We start from the raw sequence: 20,914 nt of genomic DNA, 5'->3' as shown, positions 1-20,914 counted from the left end.
ATTAATTCACTGTGCTACATTTGTTTGTTTGTTTTTTAATGTATTGTGGTTTTGCTTATAAAGGTGCTAATTCATTGAGTTAATTCACTGGATAAGGTTTTAAGACAATACTCTGATTTATACTTGTTACATTCCAGAATCTTTGGAGAAATTACCTTTGAGGGGGACTTTCTAAAATAGGAAAATCTATTTTAAAATAGAGGCCAAAAATCCTTGAAATACTTTTTCCACTCCCTTGAAACAGATGTATATTTGAGATCTGTTTATAATATGTGAGACAGAGAATCATAATGATAAGTTCCTTTTATAAATAACTAGGTATGACACAGTGACATATCCATGAGAAGCCCAATAAACATGCTCCATGTATGACCCATCATTGCCTTACATAGTACCCTTAATTTAAAAGACAATTACCTTTACTGATTTATTTACATACAGCAAACTATTATCATTTAAGAGAAAACAAAATTGATGCTCAAAGCACTTCTGTAGATGATACAGAAGATACATGTTTGCACCGTAACCAGATCACTACAGGAAAAAACCTACGCAAACTACAGCCAAAATAATAAACTATCCATAAGGAATAAGTTCAATTTAAGGCTTCATATTCACAACATTTAATGGCTGAAAACTAAATAGCAATAACAAAGGAAAATGTATTTAAATAAATGCTTTCACGTGAATGGAAAAGGTTCACCCGGCAAACACTCAGCAATATTGACCATAAAGACAGTATTATACACCAGTCTCATATTTAAGAGGATTCTGTCTGCCTTGTTCGGCTTCAAACAGCTCACAGAAGGTTGATTACATTTATGCTGCTTCTTAATAGAAGCAAAGTTCATAGCTTTGCATATGATGGCATCTTGTCAGGCTATAAGCAATCTTGAAACATAATTTGCATTTATCACCTCTACTTTTTGCTCCTGGCAGCATAAGAAAGCCTGCTTTCTCAAATGCACAGGTGTGCTCAGTGTGCACTTTACAAATTATGTATAGGAAAATGCTTGCTCTCTATAATGTGCAATTAAGAAGAGCTCAGGACTTTCTTAATAAAATCTAGAGGGCAATGATATTTTCTAAGCCTGTGAAAGTCTACTTGAAAGCTATTAAATAAGTTCTATCTTAATTATTATAATTAATTTTAAGTACGTTTTATTTTGAATAATTAAAAGAATATCTTTAAGGCAAATTCATAACGTACAGAGTTCAGCCTTGCTAATATGGAGACTTAATAAAAAAAAAAAACTAATCAAAGCCTCTGGCCAGAAATAAAATTGTAAATGATTTTGGGCTTTTTAAAAATGTATGTAAAATTTCTTACAAACCATAACTGTTCTTTCCTTAAAAATATGTTCCCTAGTAGAATACTGAACTAGAAAACAGATCATTAACCAAATCACATTTTAAAAATGATTTTTTAGTATAAAACACTTTCCCACAGATCCAAGGAGATCAGAAAATTATGACGTCAGACCCAAAACAGAATGCTAGGGACCCAGAATAAAAAGCATACAATGTAAGAGACCAGATCACCTAATAAAAGAACCATAAGCTCACAATAAAGTAAGAGAGAATAGCTATACAAAAAACTTTAAAAATAAACTCAGGGAATACAGTTAAATTAAAGAATCAAAATGAAAAGTGGTACATTTTCATAAAAGACATAAAAATTTTGTGAATATCATAACAACTATATAAATATTGTGTAAACCTTCAGATTTTGGTTAACTCTTTTGGGAGGTTTAAGGTATTGTTTTTTAATCTTAAATTCTTCACAAAGAAATTTACCTCCCTCTGAAATAGTAAGTCAAGTAGCACTTCAAGTTTTTTCCTTCATGGAAACAGTTGCTGGAATAGAAAAACTGCCAAAGTTTTAATCAACTAATTTAATCTTTCATGCTTTAATATAGATTTTAAATTTAACCTTTTCTTTCTACAGAAATCAATTATTGGTAATACATTGTTATTTTCCCTTAGCAAATCAAAGAAGCATTTAATCACACATTATAATACTAAAGAAAACATGATATAATTTTAAAATTTGTTTATACCCTAACTTAGGACAATCAATTGACCTCTATTTCCACTTGAAAAAAGCATGAGAAAAGGAAGTTTCTACTAGTTTACTCTCAAAAAGGGGAAAGGTGGCTCTAGAGACCAACTCAGAAATTACAGTTGTCCATCATCAGCTAGAATGTAACTCAGGAACTGTTGTTTCTTCTAATTCCTGTATTTTGTCACACTTATTGCTTTCTTTGCCCTCTTGATATGTACGAAGCTGCTCCACAAAACCAGCATTTGGACATATGGAAGGTCTTGCATTTTTCACCAAAGAAAAAGCACTGGTAAATGAAATTTCTTCAGAATTCATTAGGAAGCCTATTATAATTGCAGCAGCCCTGGAAACTCCTGCATTACAGTGAACAAGAACCACTCCATCCTATAATAAAACCAAACAAAAATCTTCATTATTCATTTAAGAAAGACTATAATATAATCTTATACTACTTAAAATTATAAAACAAAAATATTCACTTTATCGATTATTTGATTCAATCTATTCAATCATCAAAATACAATTCATTGTAGGGAATGAATGGGAAAAATCAATCAATTAACCAAACCTTCTCTTCCCACCTCCCAGAATTGAAATGCTGTGATGATATATTTGGAATTCTGAAACTACCTTTTATTAAACTGAAGTAATCTAGTAAAGTACACATAAAAGCCTAGTAACTTAGTAGCCACAAGTCTATAAATAAGAGAAAAATCACAGGAAGTATATGTGGAAATATAAATAAAACCATAATCATAAACTAAACAGAAAGCTCGGGACATTCTAGGTACACATAATGCTCCATGAAGAAACTAGTATCACTGGCTTAGAAATCTATATGTAAAATGATCAGTAAAGAAAAAATTTTCTTCCCTTGGATATATTTTATTCTGGAGGGAAGTGACTTAAAACATAGTTAAACTTATGAGGTAGTAAAATGATGACACAATAGCTCACGACAATGTAAAGTGGAAAAGGTAATTAGACACCAGCATGAGGTCAATAAATGAAAAACGTTTCAGGTAACTTGCAAATGATACTTTACAAGTGAAAAGGGACACAGTGCAAGGCCAGTGCTGATGGGGGTAATATTGCATTAATAATGAATGTGATAGATCTGATGGATCAGCATTGATACAGGTTAGCTTATCTCAGGCCTTTAAAAAGTTAATGATCTAAATGAAACGTAGTGAACATTGAGCACACCCAACAGAACCAGACATTTAATTACTTCATTTCTTGATTCTTCTTTTCTTACAACACAGGAAAGATGGGAACAGGGAAAAACCTTACAACTGAAAATTTTCTGCCCAAGCACACATTAACAATGCTATGTTTATGGCTTATGGATTATTTTACTTTTACAAGGCAGTTTTCTTAGATGCATAAATCTATTGCAAAATTCCTTTTCTAGGTCTATTGTAACAAATTTGCAAGTGTAACTTATTTCAAGAAAACACAGATGATTCACAAGAAAATTAGTTAATAGTTTAAGTCCTCATATCAAAAGACAATTTCAATTGTTTATATACATTTTTTTCTTTTTTCCTTTTTTAAAAAAAATTTTATTGGAGTATAGGTGCTTTACAGTGTTGTGTTAGTTTCTACTGCACAGCAAAGTGAATCAGCTATATGTATACATACATCCCCTCTTTTTTGGATTCCTTCACATCTAGGTCACCACAGAGCACTGAGTAGAGTTCCCTGTGCTATACAGTAGGTTCTCATTAGTTATCTATTTTATACATAGTATCAATAGTGTATATATGTCAATACCAATCTCCCAATTCATCCCACCCCCCGCTTCCCCCTTGGTATCCATACGTTTGTTCTCTGCGTCTGTCTCTATTTCTGCTTTGTAAATAAGATTGTCTATTTATATTTATATATTTCAGAGTCATTTCCAGATATTAACTTTCTGTACAAGAAAAGCAAAACTCAAATATTCACTCTACATATACAGAATTTTTCTCACTTTGTACAATGGCTTTTTTATGAGACTTAAGACATTTTAAAATCATATTACAGTAACCAATGAAAACTATTAATGAACTTCTTTTAACTCAAAACAAATTAGATATTCCAAAGAAACTTGGAATCATAGGCTTAATAAGAGGTGCCCTCATGTCATTTTTAATGTTTCCTGACTGTATACTAGTTATCTCTATTTTATGATCCATACATACACTTTTGAAAATGAAACTAGCTTTATTTTCAATCTCATACACTGTGCAATCAGTTTTAGCTAATGTTTAATAATGTTAGCATTTTCTTCCCTCTTACATTCTTTATATAACAGCTACTTTTCTGTTAGTTTCTACAGCCTTTGAATTTACCTATTTACCTTTATTATTCCTTGGGTATCATATTGCCCTTGAAAGTACTTCCAAACAAACTACTAGCTTCATATCCCCTTTCAGAACTCAAAGTAGTGACAATTAAATAATTTATAAAGCAATTTTTTCTTTTGCACTTGCTGTTGTCTTCTGCTTGAAAGGCCTTTGCTCCTCTCTTGGTCCAGCTAACTTTGGCTTCTGTTCTAAGAAGGCTGTCTCTCTCTGCGTGAGAGGAGGGCAGGAGGAATATCCAAGCCATCTTTGCATGCCTAATACTTAGTACAATTTTGGGCACATAGCAGGTATTCCAAAAATGTTTGCTAAGCAAACAAATTAATTTTGTTCTGCATTTCTGAGAAAACATTCTCTTAAAAAAATCAAATCACCATTTTGCTATGTGCAGATAGGAATTATGTTATAGTATTTCCATTTTATGCAGCTTGCTTTGTTCCGTGTTGTTATGAATAGCCTTTCAATTAGATGCCAGCTCCTTAAGGGCAGCAATATACTCCCTTGTATCTTCTCAGAGTAAGTAATTCATATTTTTTGACAGATGAACTGAGTCAAGTTCAGGTGTTTTGATATATAGAAAAATATATTAAAATACTAACAGTGGTTATATCTATATGGTGGAAGTGGGTGACCTTATTTTTACCTATCTATATTTTCCAATTTTTTCTACAATGTTATAAATTACATGTTTTAAAATCACATCTTATAAATAATAAAGTAAACATGGATATCAAATACACATTTTCATACTAACAAACAAAACCTTTTGCACATAAAAAAAGGGGGTCAAGTAAATATTCCTAAGAGAACTCTTGAGGCTATGGAGGTTACCTTACTACTTCCCTCTCATGTGTATTTCTGTCCCTTTGGGCATAAACCTGACAAATAATGCATTAGGCAGAGATACAGGAAGGACAGAGAAACCAAACAAACAGGGTTTTATAAGTACACGAGAGAAATGAGGAGAGACATGGGAAAATGGAAGACATTCCATCTGGCAGCTGTATGTAAAAACGATGAAAACAACAAACTAGGACCTAGAAAGGTAGTTTTGAAATATGCAATTCACTGAGTAATCACATTAATAATACTTGCATATACAATAGGCAAATCATGAAGAGATCTCTTCTAGAAAAACATGAATGAAGAAAATTCAAGAATTCTGTTGCTAAAACTAAATATGTATTTATCTAAACAATAAAGAGTTTTCAGGGTAAGGAAATATTGGCTGAGGCTAAGATTTCAGTAAAAAACATAAGGCTTGAGAAATTAGAACCTATTACAGAATTCAAATACATCTTGTAGCAGAAACATTTATGCATCTCTTCGGATTACTTTGATGCCATCATCTCACCCTCAGCTTGCTCCACCTCAACTACAACCTCTGTGGCTGACTGCCTATTGGCCGCTGAAGGGGTGGGGTGCCACAACCTGGAATTGTGAGGTTGGTTACCTCTCCATGGGTAACTTTGACCATGGGAAATAGGAGCTGACAGATGGCCAGGCAGATAAATTCTCTCTCTTCCCTCCCTCCCAAAATCTGTACTGAGGTGCAGTTTCTTTGGACTCCCTGCCTGGGGATGTCTTGGGCACCACCCTACCAAGTACCCAGCTATTTCACTGTCAACTCATTGTGAAGTTATGCTCAGCAAGGTAAACACATCATCTTACATTGCTTCTCATCCTTACCTGAGTCACTTCCCTTTCTTCTCACTCTCACTGCCTAGGGATTGCACCTCTCAAATGAAGCATCAGCTCTTAATCCTTGGCTCAGGTTCTGTTTTTTGGGAAACCCAAACTAAGGACAATTTTTATTAACTATTACCCATTTCACTTTTACTTGCAACATGTACATATCTTCTAATATGAATACGGATGATGTCTACATTTTTCCTTTACCATCTGACGTATATTCTATATCTCCTTAGGAAAGCAGCTAATACAGAAACACTGTCACTTTTATTTCTAACACTGTTAGCTGGCACACTGGAATGTGACAATCTAGAGTCTGTAAAATTTTTCACAAGAGAACAGACTGGCCAATACTAGGTTCTGAATTAGAAAACCTCGTCCTTTTCTTTCATCCAAATATCTGCTATTAAACAAGGTAGAATAGTGTCACATTTTTCCGGTAATCTAGAGGAAGGTATCGAGAAGAGTGTTGGGCACCTAAGGCACTCAATAAATATTACTAAATGAAAGGAAGGAAGAGAGAGCGGGAAAGAGATAAGGTAGAAGGGAGATCATCAGAATTTAATTAAGCTGGATTCTATTAACTGTCATTAATTGTCGGGTGCTCCAGGACAGTTAACTTTTCTCTGTAAGTGCTTCTACATTCCCATCTATTTATCTCACATAAATTTTGTAAGAATTATATACTGACTAAAAATGATGTCATTTCAAGGTATAATTATTGGTAACAGCCAGCCTAGAAGCCCTGCCTTGGATCAGTACCAAGATTGAAGTATTGTATTTTCTGTTGGTCTTCTAAAGTCAGAGAACCAATGGACAGCTTCTGATCAGCATTTTTATACAATCTCAGGAATATTAATCTTCATAAATACACTAACAGGACTAGAGCAGCCTCCATCCCACAGTCCACCTGATTACCTTGCAAAGTGGTCAGAGGGCAGGTGGTTAGAAACTATCAAAGGAAACCTGAGTATTGGGTTGGCAAAAAAGTTCATTCGGGTTTTTCCATAACATCTTACCAAAAACCGGAAAGAACTTTTGGGCTAACGCAATACCTATGTACACAGGAAAATTCAGTAAGTAGAAAATTTTAAATCCGAATATTTCTCAGGAAGGCATAGGAAGATGAGAAATTAAAGTTAAAAGTAAATATCTCACTGAAAAAAGAGCAACTGGAAAACTAAATAGTTGTAGGAGTTAATGAAATATTGTTGAAGGGGAAATTCATAATGGTTCTCTACATATTCATTACAGAAAGAATAAATATTGGATAATGGACCCATATTTTTAAATATCTGCTTTTGAAGAACTGTGGATCAAAACAAAACTTACCTTCATTTTTGCTTGTTCAATAAATTCAAAACATTCTGGAAAATAAGACAGGATATTGGTCTCAGGTAGATCCACTATAGAAATACTCTTATATACAAAGTCACTGAGGAAAGCATTTTCAACTCCATATGCAACATTGAGAATATGAGTCACCTTAAAGAGAAAAAAAAAGGTGATTTTTAAAAATTCTCGTGAATTAGGTTAATTAAACAGAGACTGAGATGTTGAGAGCTGTAACAAGAATAAACAATTTAAGCATGACTCAGTAACACTTCCTTCAGGAAGCCTTTTCTGACTGCCTCATCCCTTACCAGAAGTGCTATTTCTATATACCCCCAAAGCACCCTCTACTTGCCTCATTATAGCCCTTACCACTGAGAGACCGTTTATCTCCCTCACTGTACTAGAAACTCCATGAGGGCAGGGACCAGGTTTAGCTTACTCACTGTTGTAAGTAAGCATTGTGAGTGAGCAGTGACCTTAGCACAGAAAGTACTTAAAATATTTATTGAATAAATCAATTAATGTCCATATAAAAACTTACGTAAGGGAAGTGCATCAGTAGCACACAACTTCCCTTTCAATAATTATTTCCCTATTTTCCTCTTGTATTCTTTGTAAGTACAATCATTCTCAAGTGTTGCTGCGCATTAGAACCACCAGTAAGCTTTTTAAAAATATCAATGCCACAGGGTCTCAAACCCGGAAATTCTGATGAATTAGTCTGGTTGAAAGGTGGGATGGTCATGAAAGATGTTCTTTTAAATGGTACACATAAGAAACCTCCTCGTCCATCTATGCATTCAGGCTCCTTTCCTGGAGTCCACCAAGCAAATGGAAGGAGCCATGTGGAAAGTCTATTAAGAGAATCCAAAGGCTAAATAGACCAGAAATATGAGTCCCTGTTTCTTACCAGGACATGCTTCTCACTGTACTTATTCTCTCTCTTAGTTTGGATCTTAGGTTTTGCCTGATCTTGGTATTTTCTTGTATCTCATCATATTTTAGAGTACTTGTCCAGCCTGCCTCTCTTGCCCCCACTACCCTCCCAGCTATGACTTGGGCCGTGTCCCACTCCTTCCCTCGGCACAGCTAACTGGTTTCGGGTGGACGCCTGACTTTAAGCTAGACTGAGCAGATTGTCTCAAGGAATTTAAAAAATAGGTGTGTGAGACAGCTAGAATGATCCACAAACTCGGGAGATTTAAGAACAGCCGTTTTCTATTAAGTGCTCAGGGAAGCTGAAAGATCTCTGCTCCCAAATGAGAACAACACAGATGTACAGACGGGGGCCATGTGCCAGCGGGAGAGAGAGGCTGTCCTGGATGGCCTTCTATTCTCTGGCATGGCCACTCTCTTCCCTCGGGTTCCAGAGAGCCCCCTAAATCATCATACACATTCTCTTTCCTTGCTCAGGTTTCTGTGGTCCACAATCGAAAGAGTATTGATTAAGACACTCAGGGAACTAGGCCTCATGAAGAGAAGGCCATAGGCTATTAACTGCCTTGTGGAAAGAAGACAACAGAAGAAAACCTCAAATCTACTCGAGAGACTCTTAAATAGAGAGCAGATGGAAGAACCTAGAAAGAAGGGAAGAACAGTTCTAGAAGATACAGTCTGAAATGTCCTTCTGCTTTCCCCAGTGAAGTCCCACCTGACTGTGCCAAGCTACTCTCTCACTCCAAGTGGACTTCTGGCCAGGACTACATGATTCTGCCCTGAATTAATAGATGTGCCAATGTTTTATAATATTGATGTGTTTGCCTTACCTTTAGAACTATATTCTGCATTCCCAAAAGACCAAAAATGAGGTCTGACCACTTACAGAATATATCTGTATCTATATAGCTTCCCTGTACATCACAGGATTATGGAGACGACCCAATGAGAATCTTGGGAAAACTTGTTGAAAGGTAAAAGCGCTTTACAAATATTGTGGATCATTAAACTACCCAATGTCTAGGTAGTTTAGCTGCTTGGAAATGCAGCTTACATATATATTGATTGAATGATCATGCTTGAAAAGAACTGTACTGAGTCTCAGGTCATGGTGGTGGTGGTGATGGGGACCTAGCCTAAAACCCTTCTAGTAATCAAGCATATTTCCAAAATGCAGTTACAGAGGTCCTAACAATGGTTGACCTTGTGATGCCCTTTATAATAGGGATAATAAGAATAGCCCCTTTATTGTGTACGTAGTATGTGCTAGGCATACAGGTTAACTCACTTAATCCTCACATTTAGGCATTATCAAAAAATTCTCTTTTGGGGCTTCCCTGGTGGCACAGTGGTTGACAATCTGCCTGCCAATGCAGGGGACACGGGTTCGAGCCCTGGTCTGGGAAGATCCCACATGCCGCGGAGCGACTAGGCCCGTGAGCCACAATTGCTGAGCCTGCACGTCTGGAGCCTGTGCTCCGCAACAAGAGAGGCCGTGATAGTGAGAGGCCTGCGCACTGTGATGAAGAGTGGCCCCCACTTGCCGCAACTAGAGAAAGCCCTCGCACAGAAACGAAGACCCAACACAGCCATAAATAAATAAATTAATTAATTAATTAATTAAAAAAAATTATCTTTTGAACTAGTTCAAAAATCACAACATTATTAAAAAAAAAAGAAACATTAAGAAGTCTTGCTCTCACCCTGTCTCTTTCCACTCCATCATCTCCCACCCATATGGTAACCATCTTTGTTGGTTTCTTGTATATTCTTTTAGAGTATCTTTATGCAAATATTTTATGTACTCCCTTTCTTACACAAAGGCAACACCTTGGGTTTTTTCCCCCTATTTAAAAATGTCCTGGACCTGCCAATGCAGGGGACATGGGTTCAAGCCTTGGTCCGGGAAGATCCCACATGCCTCGGAGCAACTAAGGCCGTGCGCCACAACTACTGAGCCTGCACTCTAGAGCCTGCGAGCCACAACTACTGAGCCCACATGCCACAACTACTGAAGCCTATGTGCCTAGAGCCCATGCTCCGCAACAAGAGAAGCCACCACAATGAGAAGCCTGCGCACCGCAACGAAGAGTAGCCCCCACTCTCCACAACTAGAGAAAGCCCGCGCACAACAATGAAGGCCCAACACAGCCATAAGTAAATTAATTAATTAATTAATTTTTTAAAAATGTCCTGGAGATCTTTTCATATCAGTATCTAGAGACCCTTTTTTTGTGTTCTTTTAAAAAGCTATATAGTATTCCGTCATGTGGGTGGACTATTGGTCATTTAACCAATTCCCTACTGATGGAAAAAACTATTGGTCATTTAACCAATTCCATTTTTAACCAAAAATGGTTAAATTGGTCATTTAACCAATTCCCTACTATTATAAACAGTGCTGCAGTGAACAACTTGGAACATTTTATGTTACACTTAGTTTTCTATCCTTCATGCTTTATTGGGCATACACCAGGCACTCAATGAGTACCTTACTAATAAAACAACTATTATTACCATATCTAAACATTATAATGAAATTCCTATAGAAATTTCTGAAATGATCTGCCACAAGAGAATTTCTATTAGTTACTGCACTCTACTTAAACCCTAAGAAATCCCTTTGAAATGTGTCATGCATTTAAATCAATAATTTTGTTTTGCAGCATCCTTAAGTTTTTGTAGAAACCCTCTATTCAGCTGCTCAGCTTAGTTTTGCTTCTTCCAGGCATCTAACAGGATCTTTTATACAGAGACAGAATGATCTTTTAAACAGCAGCTTGGTTCACATCACCAGGATGAAAGTGAATTTGAACTAGTGTATCGTAACAGGGGCTAGATAATAAAACACTTGCCAATGAAAAAATTTATCAGTTTTTCTAATTTTCATTTTTACCCTGAGAAATATTAATTTATTCATGTGAGCAAGACTCTAAAACATGTTCTACTTATGTTGAAATATTGATCTAAGAGGGCTCCTATCAGGATATACAGTCATTCTCATATCCTTATGCAATTCCAGGCCATTGTCTCTTATTGTCAGGCAGTTATTATTATAATAAAACAAGGGGAGTCCAGTTTAAACACAAATAAGTACACTGATAAGTAAAGATATCAAATTAGTTAATGAATTGGTTAGTATTTATTTCCTTGAAGAAATTAATTGCAAGTGTTTATCACATAAAGTTTTCAGCCTCAATTTAATCAAATTTTTTTCTCAGAGCTGTGGGATGAAAGATGAGTAGGACAGGGTCTCTAATCCTCTAGAAGTCTGCTGAATAATAGAGGGGAAAACATGTTCACCGACAGTAATAATAAAAAGTAGAGGTGCTAAGAGCTACAGGAGAAGAACAAAGCGTTATGAGACCAGAAGGGAGGAACACAGACTGAACTTGTTCCTTCCAAGAGCCTCCACGTTTGCTGTTCTCTCAGCCTTAAGTGCTCTTTCCCTGATTTAAGCACAGCTGACTCTGTCCTAAGGTCTCAGGTGAAATATAACACCCTCAGAGAGGCCTATCCCCCTGCCACTCCTCTCACTGCCTTGTTTCAATTCTTTCAGAGACTTTATTCTCATCTGAAAATATATTTTAAAATCAAGGACCTTACTGCTTGTTCATTTCTATGTCTCCTGCAACTAGAAAGGGGCCTAGCACCCCACTTACATCGTAGGTGAGAGACAGGGTTGCATTCTTTTGGCTACTCCCTGCCTCTTTCAAATCACTTCTTTTCCACCCTCCAGTAAAAATCCTTGCTCTTTGAGATTCATACAAGCTGATTATTCCATCTTATACCCTGCATTCCTTGGGCACCTGACCCTCAGTTTTCTGAGTCCTACCCCATGTCCTACCATTATCCTGGGTGACATCAATTTCCACTTGGGTTTAACAGGTCCCTGACGACCTCATCGCCAATGACCTTCATCACCACTCTCCTTCACCACCTCTGCAAGACCAGTGCCCAGGACTGATCCAGCTCTGATACATTAACTCAGGTATCCCACTCTTATCTTTCCATCTTCCACTCAGTTATTCCCTCTACACCTCACAAAAACCATCAACTCCTTGATCTTTCTATTTTATCTATCAGCCCCCTCTTGCCTTCACTTCCTTTGTTATTCAGCTTAGAGTCCATGGTCTACCTCCCCTGCACCTGACTGGTAAAAGTCCCCTCTATACCCAGACTGCTAAGCACTGCTGGAAAAAATTCACACAATACTGCAGTTCATGCCACCATTAGTTCATGAGAGCCAACCTCTCCAGAAACTTAGCGATGCTTAGCAACTATATTTCCCTAGTAGGCTCTCTCCCTCATTCCCCATATCAGCTCTTTCAAACTTTCCCTACTCTCCTAATAACTTTCAACCCTACCATCTCTTCCCGACTCCCAGTAGATCACCTCACTTACCACTTTACAGTAAAAAGACAAGTCATCGCATAGGAACCCTTACCATCAAATCTTACCATCAAATTTAACAACTTTGCCTACACCTGCATTCACCCTTTCCTTCTACCTTCTTAATACAGAGCATGATGTGCTCCCACATACTTTATGAGGCTCATTCTGGCACCTGTGTTTGGGGTCACACTGCCTCCTACTTTCTTGGCCCTCTAGCCACAATTCTTGCTTTCCTGTATTTTCAATTCCTTTCTCTACCATCAGCTTTATACACGCTCAAAACTCTCCCATCTCCCTCTTTTGATCTCATCACCTATGGGTCTTCCTGCTCTCTTCTCCCCTTTTTTGGTGTGATCATTTCCTCCACTTCTCAATCTTTTGAAATCTGGCTTGGGCCTCCAATTCAAATGAAACTGTTCCCACTAAAGTCACTAACAACTTCTTTGTTTTAAAGTCCAACTGTTGTAATTCAGTCCCAACAATACTTAAACTTTCGGCAGCATCTGACACCGCTGACTCTATCCTCCATAGAACTCTCTGCTTTGGCTTCCATGACACCACAATTTTTTTACTTTCCTACAAACTCTTACAGTACCTCCTTTCCCACTGCAGATTCTTCTTCCTTTGACTATTCCCTATAGGTTGGTATTACTCAGGGTTCTGGTGTAGGCCTTCTTCTCTGCTCACCTTGCCCCAGGTGATTTCATCTACTCCAATAATTTAAATCACTACTTACAAGCTGAAGATTCCTGAATCTCTATTTTTACCTCTCTCCTGAACTTCAGACCCCATATACCCACACTGTCTGTTGAATAACTTTACTGAGATTATCCACGGCATCTGAAATTTAAATTATTCAAAATTGAGCTCATTATTTTTCCTGCAAAACCTGCTCCTCCCTACCTTGTTCCCTATCTCATGGGATGACACCAACCCCAATTAGTAATCCAAGAAAGCTGAATATCACCTCTGACTCCTCCTCCTTTCTCAACTTCACCCTCCCTTCTACTCTGTCCTGCAAGTAGTCAATCATTAACTTTTGAGAATTCTACCCTCTTAAAAAACCCTCAAATCCATCCACTTCTCTCTACCCCTACTGAATCCTAATCTAAGCCACCATCATCATTTTTCAGATTGCTGCAACATCCTGAAAACTAGTCTTCCCATCTCTAGCTTGAGCAACCCTCCAACCTATTTTCCACACTGCCTCTAACCAGCCATCTTTCTAAAATGCAAATTTGATCCTGTTACTTCCCTCCATAAAGCCTTTCAAAGGCTTTCCACTGTCTTTTGTATCAATTCCAAACAGTTTACTCTGGCTTACATGGACTTTTGTGATCTGACTCACGCTTACTTCTCTGGCACTGTCTCTTGGTACCCTTCTTTCTCACACTCTCTATTCTAGGGTTAATAAACTTAAGAGCCATTTCTTCTATCTGAACACTTTTCTGTCTGCTCCCTCCTCACCCCCTTCAGAGCAAAACTTCAATATTATTTCCTCCAGGAAGACTTCCCTCACCTTACTATCCCCAACCCAACCCAAACAAACATGGGTTAAGGGCATCATCTCCCATGCTCTCCAACAGCACCTGCACATCCCCATCAACACATACAATACACTGTACTGTAGCCGCTTATTTGTCTTTCTTGCCTCTCTGCCCCTCAAATCATAAACTTCATGTGAACAAGAACCTTTTGCATTCCTCAAACCATAGCAATTCCATGACCCTGAAATCGTGCTTAACAAAATAGTAGATGGCTAAATTTTTTTTTCAGTAAGTATTGAAATAAGTAATAAATCACATCAGTTGTGTGGGGGAAGGTGGGAAGAGATAGCATTGGGGAAGAAGTGGTATGTGAGTTGGGACTCAAGGCATGGGTAGATCTTGGACAAGAAGAGAAGAGGGAAAGGTCTATTCCACACAGAGGAACTACATAAGCAGAGGCAGGAAGAAGTGCCTCCAAAGTCAGGTTCATGACGATACGTAAAGGGAGACTGAGAGAAAATAAAACTGGAAAGATGGATTACAAATTCACATATTTGAATTAAATGCAATAATTTTTGTAACTTTATTAAAATGATAGCCAAATCTCACCAATCCAACTCTGAAATGGACCTATGCAGTTTTTCCTAAATAAATGTAACAATTAAAATACTTCCTATACACAGTGCCAGACCTGAAGCATTTCTTTTTACCTTGTGCTTTTTCAGTGTATCCAGATCATGAGCAGCATCTTGTGACCCTATAAGAAATAAATCACATCACCTTGAACATGAAAATAATCATCCTGACTTTTAATCTAATTTTTGCAACAACTCTGTTAGCTATTCATTTATTTTAAGAAATGCAACTTGGGAGGACCTCAGTCCAACTTTCTGAAAGATAATTCAGGAATGTTCATCAAAAAATATTCATCTTGTATATACTCTTAGACTCTGAAATCCCACTTCTAGGAATTCTTCCTAAAAGTCCTGGATATTGCAAAGGTTAGCGATCAGGATGTTCTTCACAGTGTTGTAATACAAAATAAACTCCACAAAAACAAAACAAACAAAAAAACCAACCAAACCCAATGATGGGGGTTGGGTTATATTAAAGATAGTACAATTATGTAGTGAAAATATATACAGCCCTTTGAAATGAGAAATGTAGAAGAATATTTATGACATGGAAATATATTCTCAATATATTATGTGATAAAAGCAGGTTACAAAACATCAACCATTTTTGTAAAAACAAAAACTATGTATATGCTTCAAAATGGACAGGAAATATACAGAATAAAATGTTAACAGTAGGATTATAGGTGATTTTTTTCTTTATGCTTATGTGTACTTTTTACAATAAATATCTATTTCTTTTGTAACTTAAAAAAGGATATTTTAAAAAAGACACCCACAAAATGATTTAGTGCCAGCTGGTCTGGGAACACCCAGTAGCTTAGAGCAAACACTGCTGGTCTATAGAATTCCACCCACGTTCTGTGTACCACTAGGGCTGTATCCTTTTCCAGTTTCTTCCAGTCAAAGTTGGCTTTCTAGACCTCTCACACTTGGAAAATGACTCTAGGTAATAAGCAAGGTTATACATGAGAACAACTAGTTAAAATAAGTGAGTGACACACTGAAAAAAATAGGGCATTTATTATATTAAGATTTCAAGTATTTTACTTTCCTGAATTAGGTTCCATTTCTATAAACAACATTTTTCTCACCTTATCCACCTGGGAAATCTGCCAGCTTCTATTATGTGATTTTAGGTAGCTGGAAGGCCAGCAAGTATGCTGGTTGGCCAATATTCTCTTGGTAATACGAAGCTCACAGGCTCCTTACTGAGTCTACATTCAACTTTATTTAAAAGTTAGCCTATCAAAATATTAACATTTGTTAAAGCTGGATGGTGGATATGTAATTGTCTGTTATAGTATAGTCTGTAATTTTTTACACATTTGAAATACTTCATAATTTAAAAATAATTTCTCAGTTTTCTGTAGGAAGTCCTATTCATCTCCAGGGGGGAGAAATGGGTTCAAATAAGTTAACTGAAATTTGGTGGTTTAATATGCATGTTATCTTTTAAATAATAATTCTACACTGCCTATTTATAAAAATAAAAAAAAAAAAAAAAATGCATGAATGAAATTCTTTTTTTTTTACCCAAAACTGTCATTATTATATTTATCAAACCTGTATACTTTCATTATTTCCATTAAATACACACACACACCAAACAGAACAGGTCGGTTATATTCCAGAGTTGGCTGCTATATTTTGAAAATGACTTCCAGAATATGAATACATTGTTACAAATTTAGTGTTCTTGAGACCAAAAATCAACTTGTATCACTGCCTTTTCAAACAATAGGAAAATTACATGAGTGTTAATAGTGTGGGGGGATAATTTTAGTCAGCACAAATGGACTTCAGGTAATTGGCTTGTATGTTTCATCTAATACTTGGTAGTATTCAGTTCACGTTAATTCTCTCTAAATTCTAGATATAAACATCAGCTTTTCTCCAATTTTAAATGATTGCTTTGTGTTGCAGTCTTGCGTTAAAATTTTGTTGGAAAAACACTTATCATTAAAAGAAGTAAACACTATAAATCATTATAACAATGTGTTATTTAAACCTTTGTTTTGAAAAAGTAGAATGTTATCCTTTTATAAACTATCTTAATCGAGATTTTAAAACAAATATCAATTTTAATAATTTTATGATTTTAACAGTGGCAACATGAATCTATAATTGTGTTAAACTTAATAGAACTGAATAGCAAATCAATTTTAACAGTATGGTAATATTTTAAATAACAGAAAAAGTTGATGAATAGGACTACAACTAAAGAAAGAAGTCTAATAATAATAATAATAACTTAGTTATATTTTACATTGACACTTACAAACCACTAATATTCATGACCTTGGCCAAGAATTATTAAGGAAATATTACAGATGAAGTAACTGATTTAGAAAGTATATTACGTGCTACTGGAGTTGGGACTTCTAACAAGTTCAATGTGTTGCAATCGTAATATATGTATCATAAAAAATAGGCTACGTAAGATCTCCAGAATCCTGTTTCTATTTTTAAGAGATCTTTTTTTATGAAAATACTAAATACTGCATAAATTCTGGTGCAGCATGTCTTGATTTACAAATCTCTATTTTCATCATCAAAAAATTAAACAAGGGCTTCCCTGGTGGCGCAGTGGTTGAGAGTCTGCCTGCCGGTGCAGGGGACGCGGGTTCGGGCCCTGGTCTGGGAGGATCCCGCGTGCCGCGGAGCGGCTGGGCCCGTGAGCCACGGCTGCTGAGCCTGCGCGTCTGGAGCCTGTGCTCCGCGGGGAGAGAGGCCGCGATGGTGAGGGGCCCGCGCGCCGCGATGGGGAGTGGCCCCCGCTTGCTGCGGCTGGAGAAAGCTCTCGCACAGAAACGAAGACCCAACACAGCCATAAATAAATTAAAAAAAAAAAAAAAAAACTTAAAAAAAAACAAAACAAAACTGGAATTTCCCTGGTGGTCCAGTTTAAAAAAAAAAAAAAAAAAATTAAACAAAAAAATTATTACTGAAATAAGCCAAAAAGATATTATTACAATTACTGAAAAGGGAAATAAATAATATTCCAAAGAGAAATGTTTTAAGAAGATTTGTAGGAGTGAACATTCATAAATGGATAGAAATAGGAGCATAAATTCCTATAAGGATAAAGTAAAATAATATTTGTAAAATAATTTTACAAAATACAGAGCTTTTCAAATTTAATGTATTATTTGCCTCCTAAAAATACTGGGCTTCCAGGATATCAGAAATCCTCTACAACCTTATAAAGGATCCCAAGATTTTCACCTAGAATTGAAGCAAAGATCTCAAAATGTCACCAGTTGGGACTTCTTAACAGGATGGATATAACAAGAAATAATTGTACCTTTTTAACTACCCAAGAGAAATGGAATTTTTCACTTTTACAGATCAAGTTGGATATAAGAAAAGTCCTAGTGAGTTTTGTTGTAAAAATATAATTTGCAAAACCTAGGACAAAAATATTCACTGACTAAGATCTTTTATCAACTTGTTAGGTAGTTCAAGGTCCTATGTAAGATTTTTGAAATGCAGAAGCTTGGGTGAATTTATGAGCTAACTAAAAAAGACAGATTATATTTTGACAGCTTTCTATTTTCTTTATTTCCCACCCAAAACAAAATTTAATTTCATGTAGTGCTAGGTGGGAGCTGTGTTGCTTTGAATAGATGAAGGAAGCTCTTTGAAGCAACCTAGAAACAACCCCTGCATCATTCACGTGGAAGAACTTTAGATGTAACCATCCATAGGTCCCTTGGAATAAGTCGCTTGTAACTGGGCAGAAGAAGGTCTATCTACCTCTCAGAAGAAAGGAGGTTGTACCTGATGAAATTATCCCATTTCCTGGTCCAAAGAGGTGACCATATAAGGACTAGTTTCAGAAGTCCCTCCCAGCACTCGCTCAAGATCCTGGAAGGGTTCCAATGCCAATCTGAGAACACTACCTTGATCAGCTCACTTTGCATAAGTCTAGATAAAAAAATAAGCGAAGTTCATGAAAACTCTGAAAGGGTGAATGATATTTTTAAATTCTACCATAATTATTTTAAGGCATTATTACTACAATGGAAGCCAAATAACCAAAACACGTGCCTTGATATATTTCCTCTCCTAGAAATGGTGTGCAAATCCTGGGTGCACCTTCCAGACTAGCTAAACGACCCACTTCATTTTTCCCGGGGCTGCAGAAACTGATTGGATATATTTATTTGGTGAAAAGACAAGTCATGTAACAATACATATAATACATAATACAATAACAACTTATATGTATACTGCAATTGATATGTTTCAAAAACCTTTTCCAACTTCAGGACAACCCTATAAGATAAGCATATACTGTTACTTCAGCTTTACAGATGGTTTTTTTGGAGGACCAAAGAGAATAAATGACTTTCACTAGCTCATCTAGTTATACGTAGAGCATGGCTAAAAGCCTGGACTCCCTGAGTCAGTCTATGTAACAATGGAGAGCAGGAGTGTATCAGACTTGAGCTTGTGCAAGTTACTTAACCAATCTTAAGTCCAGTTCCCATCTGTAAAATGGAGCTGATGATCCCTGCTTCACAGAGTTTTTAAAAGGAGTGAGATGCTATGCGCACTCCACATAATACCTGGCCATTTCTGACACCCAATTCAGTGCTCTTTTTACTCAAGAGGGGCTTGGCTGTATAAATACTAACAAATCATTGATTTTTCCAAGTCTTAATTTCTCTATTCACAAATGAAAAATAATTCAAACCTACTTAAAACACTGTTGACTATTTTTTAAGAATACCGTATCATATTCTTGCCAAGCTGACAAGTTTGTACTTTTATAACTGTGCTTCATTTGTTCTTTGTGGATTATGCTTTGTATAGGGAACCTGTATTTTCCATAATACAAGAAATCATAAACCATCAGATTCATAGCTATAAAATATCAGTCCACCTTCTCCTAACACTCCAAAAACAGACACCATGAACAGATGTGGCCACAGGAGGCATGCACTCCATATGGTTTGCAACCCCAGAGCAGGCAAAAAAGCACTTGTCTTTTGAAGTATTAACTTTTCTATAACTTCAACCCTTGTCACTTGTACTTTTGCCTAATAAAAGCATTCTTTTTACTTTGATAATCTTTAAGTCTATATCCTTTTATTATCCAAGAAAATACAACATCAATGTGTTATCCTCCAGAGAAGTTAGGAAAACAGGAAGAAAGCTTTTAGAAAGTTCAAATACCAGGTGCTATGCGTTACTAGAATCTATGCCTCTTATGTATATAGTGGGGCAGAAACATCCCTGACTAGCTGGTGTAGCTAGCTAGTGCAAGTTCCATATCCAAAAAAGGAAACATTTCAATTTTCCAGCAGTTTAGCTGATAGTACAGACTATTATTATTAGGGAGGAAAACGTTAACTAATATAGTTAAATGAACTCAATAACTTAGTGGCAAATCAATATACTCACCCAGGAGCAACCATGGCTTAATAACACCAACTTGCAGGTCCAAGCTAAGGTCCTGCACATAACCACAACCTTCCCCAGTGCTCGGCTCTACTTCCTCCACAACATGAATTCTGGCATCTTTCCAAGTTTCTATAATCTTCTTTCCAGTTAGCGTTGTCACCCTGGTGCATTGCTTCCTGAGATTATTCCGGGAGAATGCCTTAATTTCCTGGTTAAGGGAGTGCATTACATGAGCAGTGGCTAAGAACAAACACAAGCAAATCCAGCCAGCACAGTGAAGGACGGAACTGCTAGTCCCTTAATGTTCAAGTAACAAACGCAGCCTCAGTGGTTCACTGTCCTGCAGGTAACTGTATCAGTCACACGCTGGGAGTCACGATGTTCCAGCTCCGTTTTTCCCAGCGCCGCAATGTAAGGGGAAATCTGATTGGCCACTGAGAAACGGGCGCCGATTGGATGCTGTTTCTCCTTCCGGTTGGCCGAAAATTAATTACCACCCCCAAGAGTTTTCTTACTGTTGCTATTTAAAGCTAGCTTTATTATTCACACCCAATGATAACATATAAGACTTAATGGGAGAGAAGGCTGATATTTCCTCGCTCCTTAAAA

General features: G+C 36.7%; 1 protein-coding gene across 1 annotated transcript; it reads right to left on the bottom strand.

Moving 5' to 3' along the window:
* Positions 1 to 285: 285 nt before the first annotated feature.
* Positions 286 to 20,713, bottom strand: DUSP19 (dual specificity phosphatase 19). Its single transcript, XM_036856896.1, has 4 exons — positions 20,306 to 20,713; positions 14,969 to 15,015; positions 7,438 to 7,590; positions 286 to 2,449 (listed from the first exon to the last, which is right to left on the bottom strand). Exons 1-4 carry the CDS (start codon positions 20,529 to 20,531, stop codon positions 2,195 to 2,197), a joined length of 681 nt encoding a protein of 226 aa, XP_036712791.1. The 5' UTR covers positions 20,532 to 20,713; the 3' UTR covers positions 286 to 2,194.
* Between the last annotated feature and the right edge of the window lie 201 nt (positions 20,714 to 20,914).

Source organism: Balaenoptera musculus, chromosome 7 (genome assembly GCF_009873245.2).
Source record: "Balaenoptera musculus isolate JJ_BM4_2016_0621 chromosome 7, mBalMus1.pri.v3, whole genome shotgun sequence".
NCBI classification, from domain to species: domain Eukaryota; kingdom Metazoa; phylum Chordata; class Mammalia; order Artiodactyla; family Balaenopteridae; genus Balaenoptera; species Balaenoptera musculus.
Note: the sequence above shows the minus strand (reverse complement) of the source record. Positions and strands in the feature narration are given on the sequence as shown.

Bases quoted from the DNA above. Each gene is read 5' to 3' on its own strand.
- DUSP19 (XM_036856896.1), bottom strand. From the start codon at position 20,531: ATGCACTCCCTTAACCAGGAAATTAAGGCATTCTCCCGGAATAATCTC. The intron at 7,591-14,968 runs GTAAAAAGAAAT...TTTCTCTTTAAG, and splicing joins ATACACTGAAAAAGCACAAG to GTGACTCATATTCTCAATGT. The intron at 2,450-7,437 runs GTAAGTTTTGTT...GTTTTATTATAG, and splicing joins TTGAACAAGCAAAAATGAAG to GATGGAGTGGTTCTTGTTCA.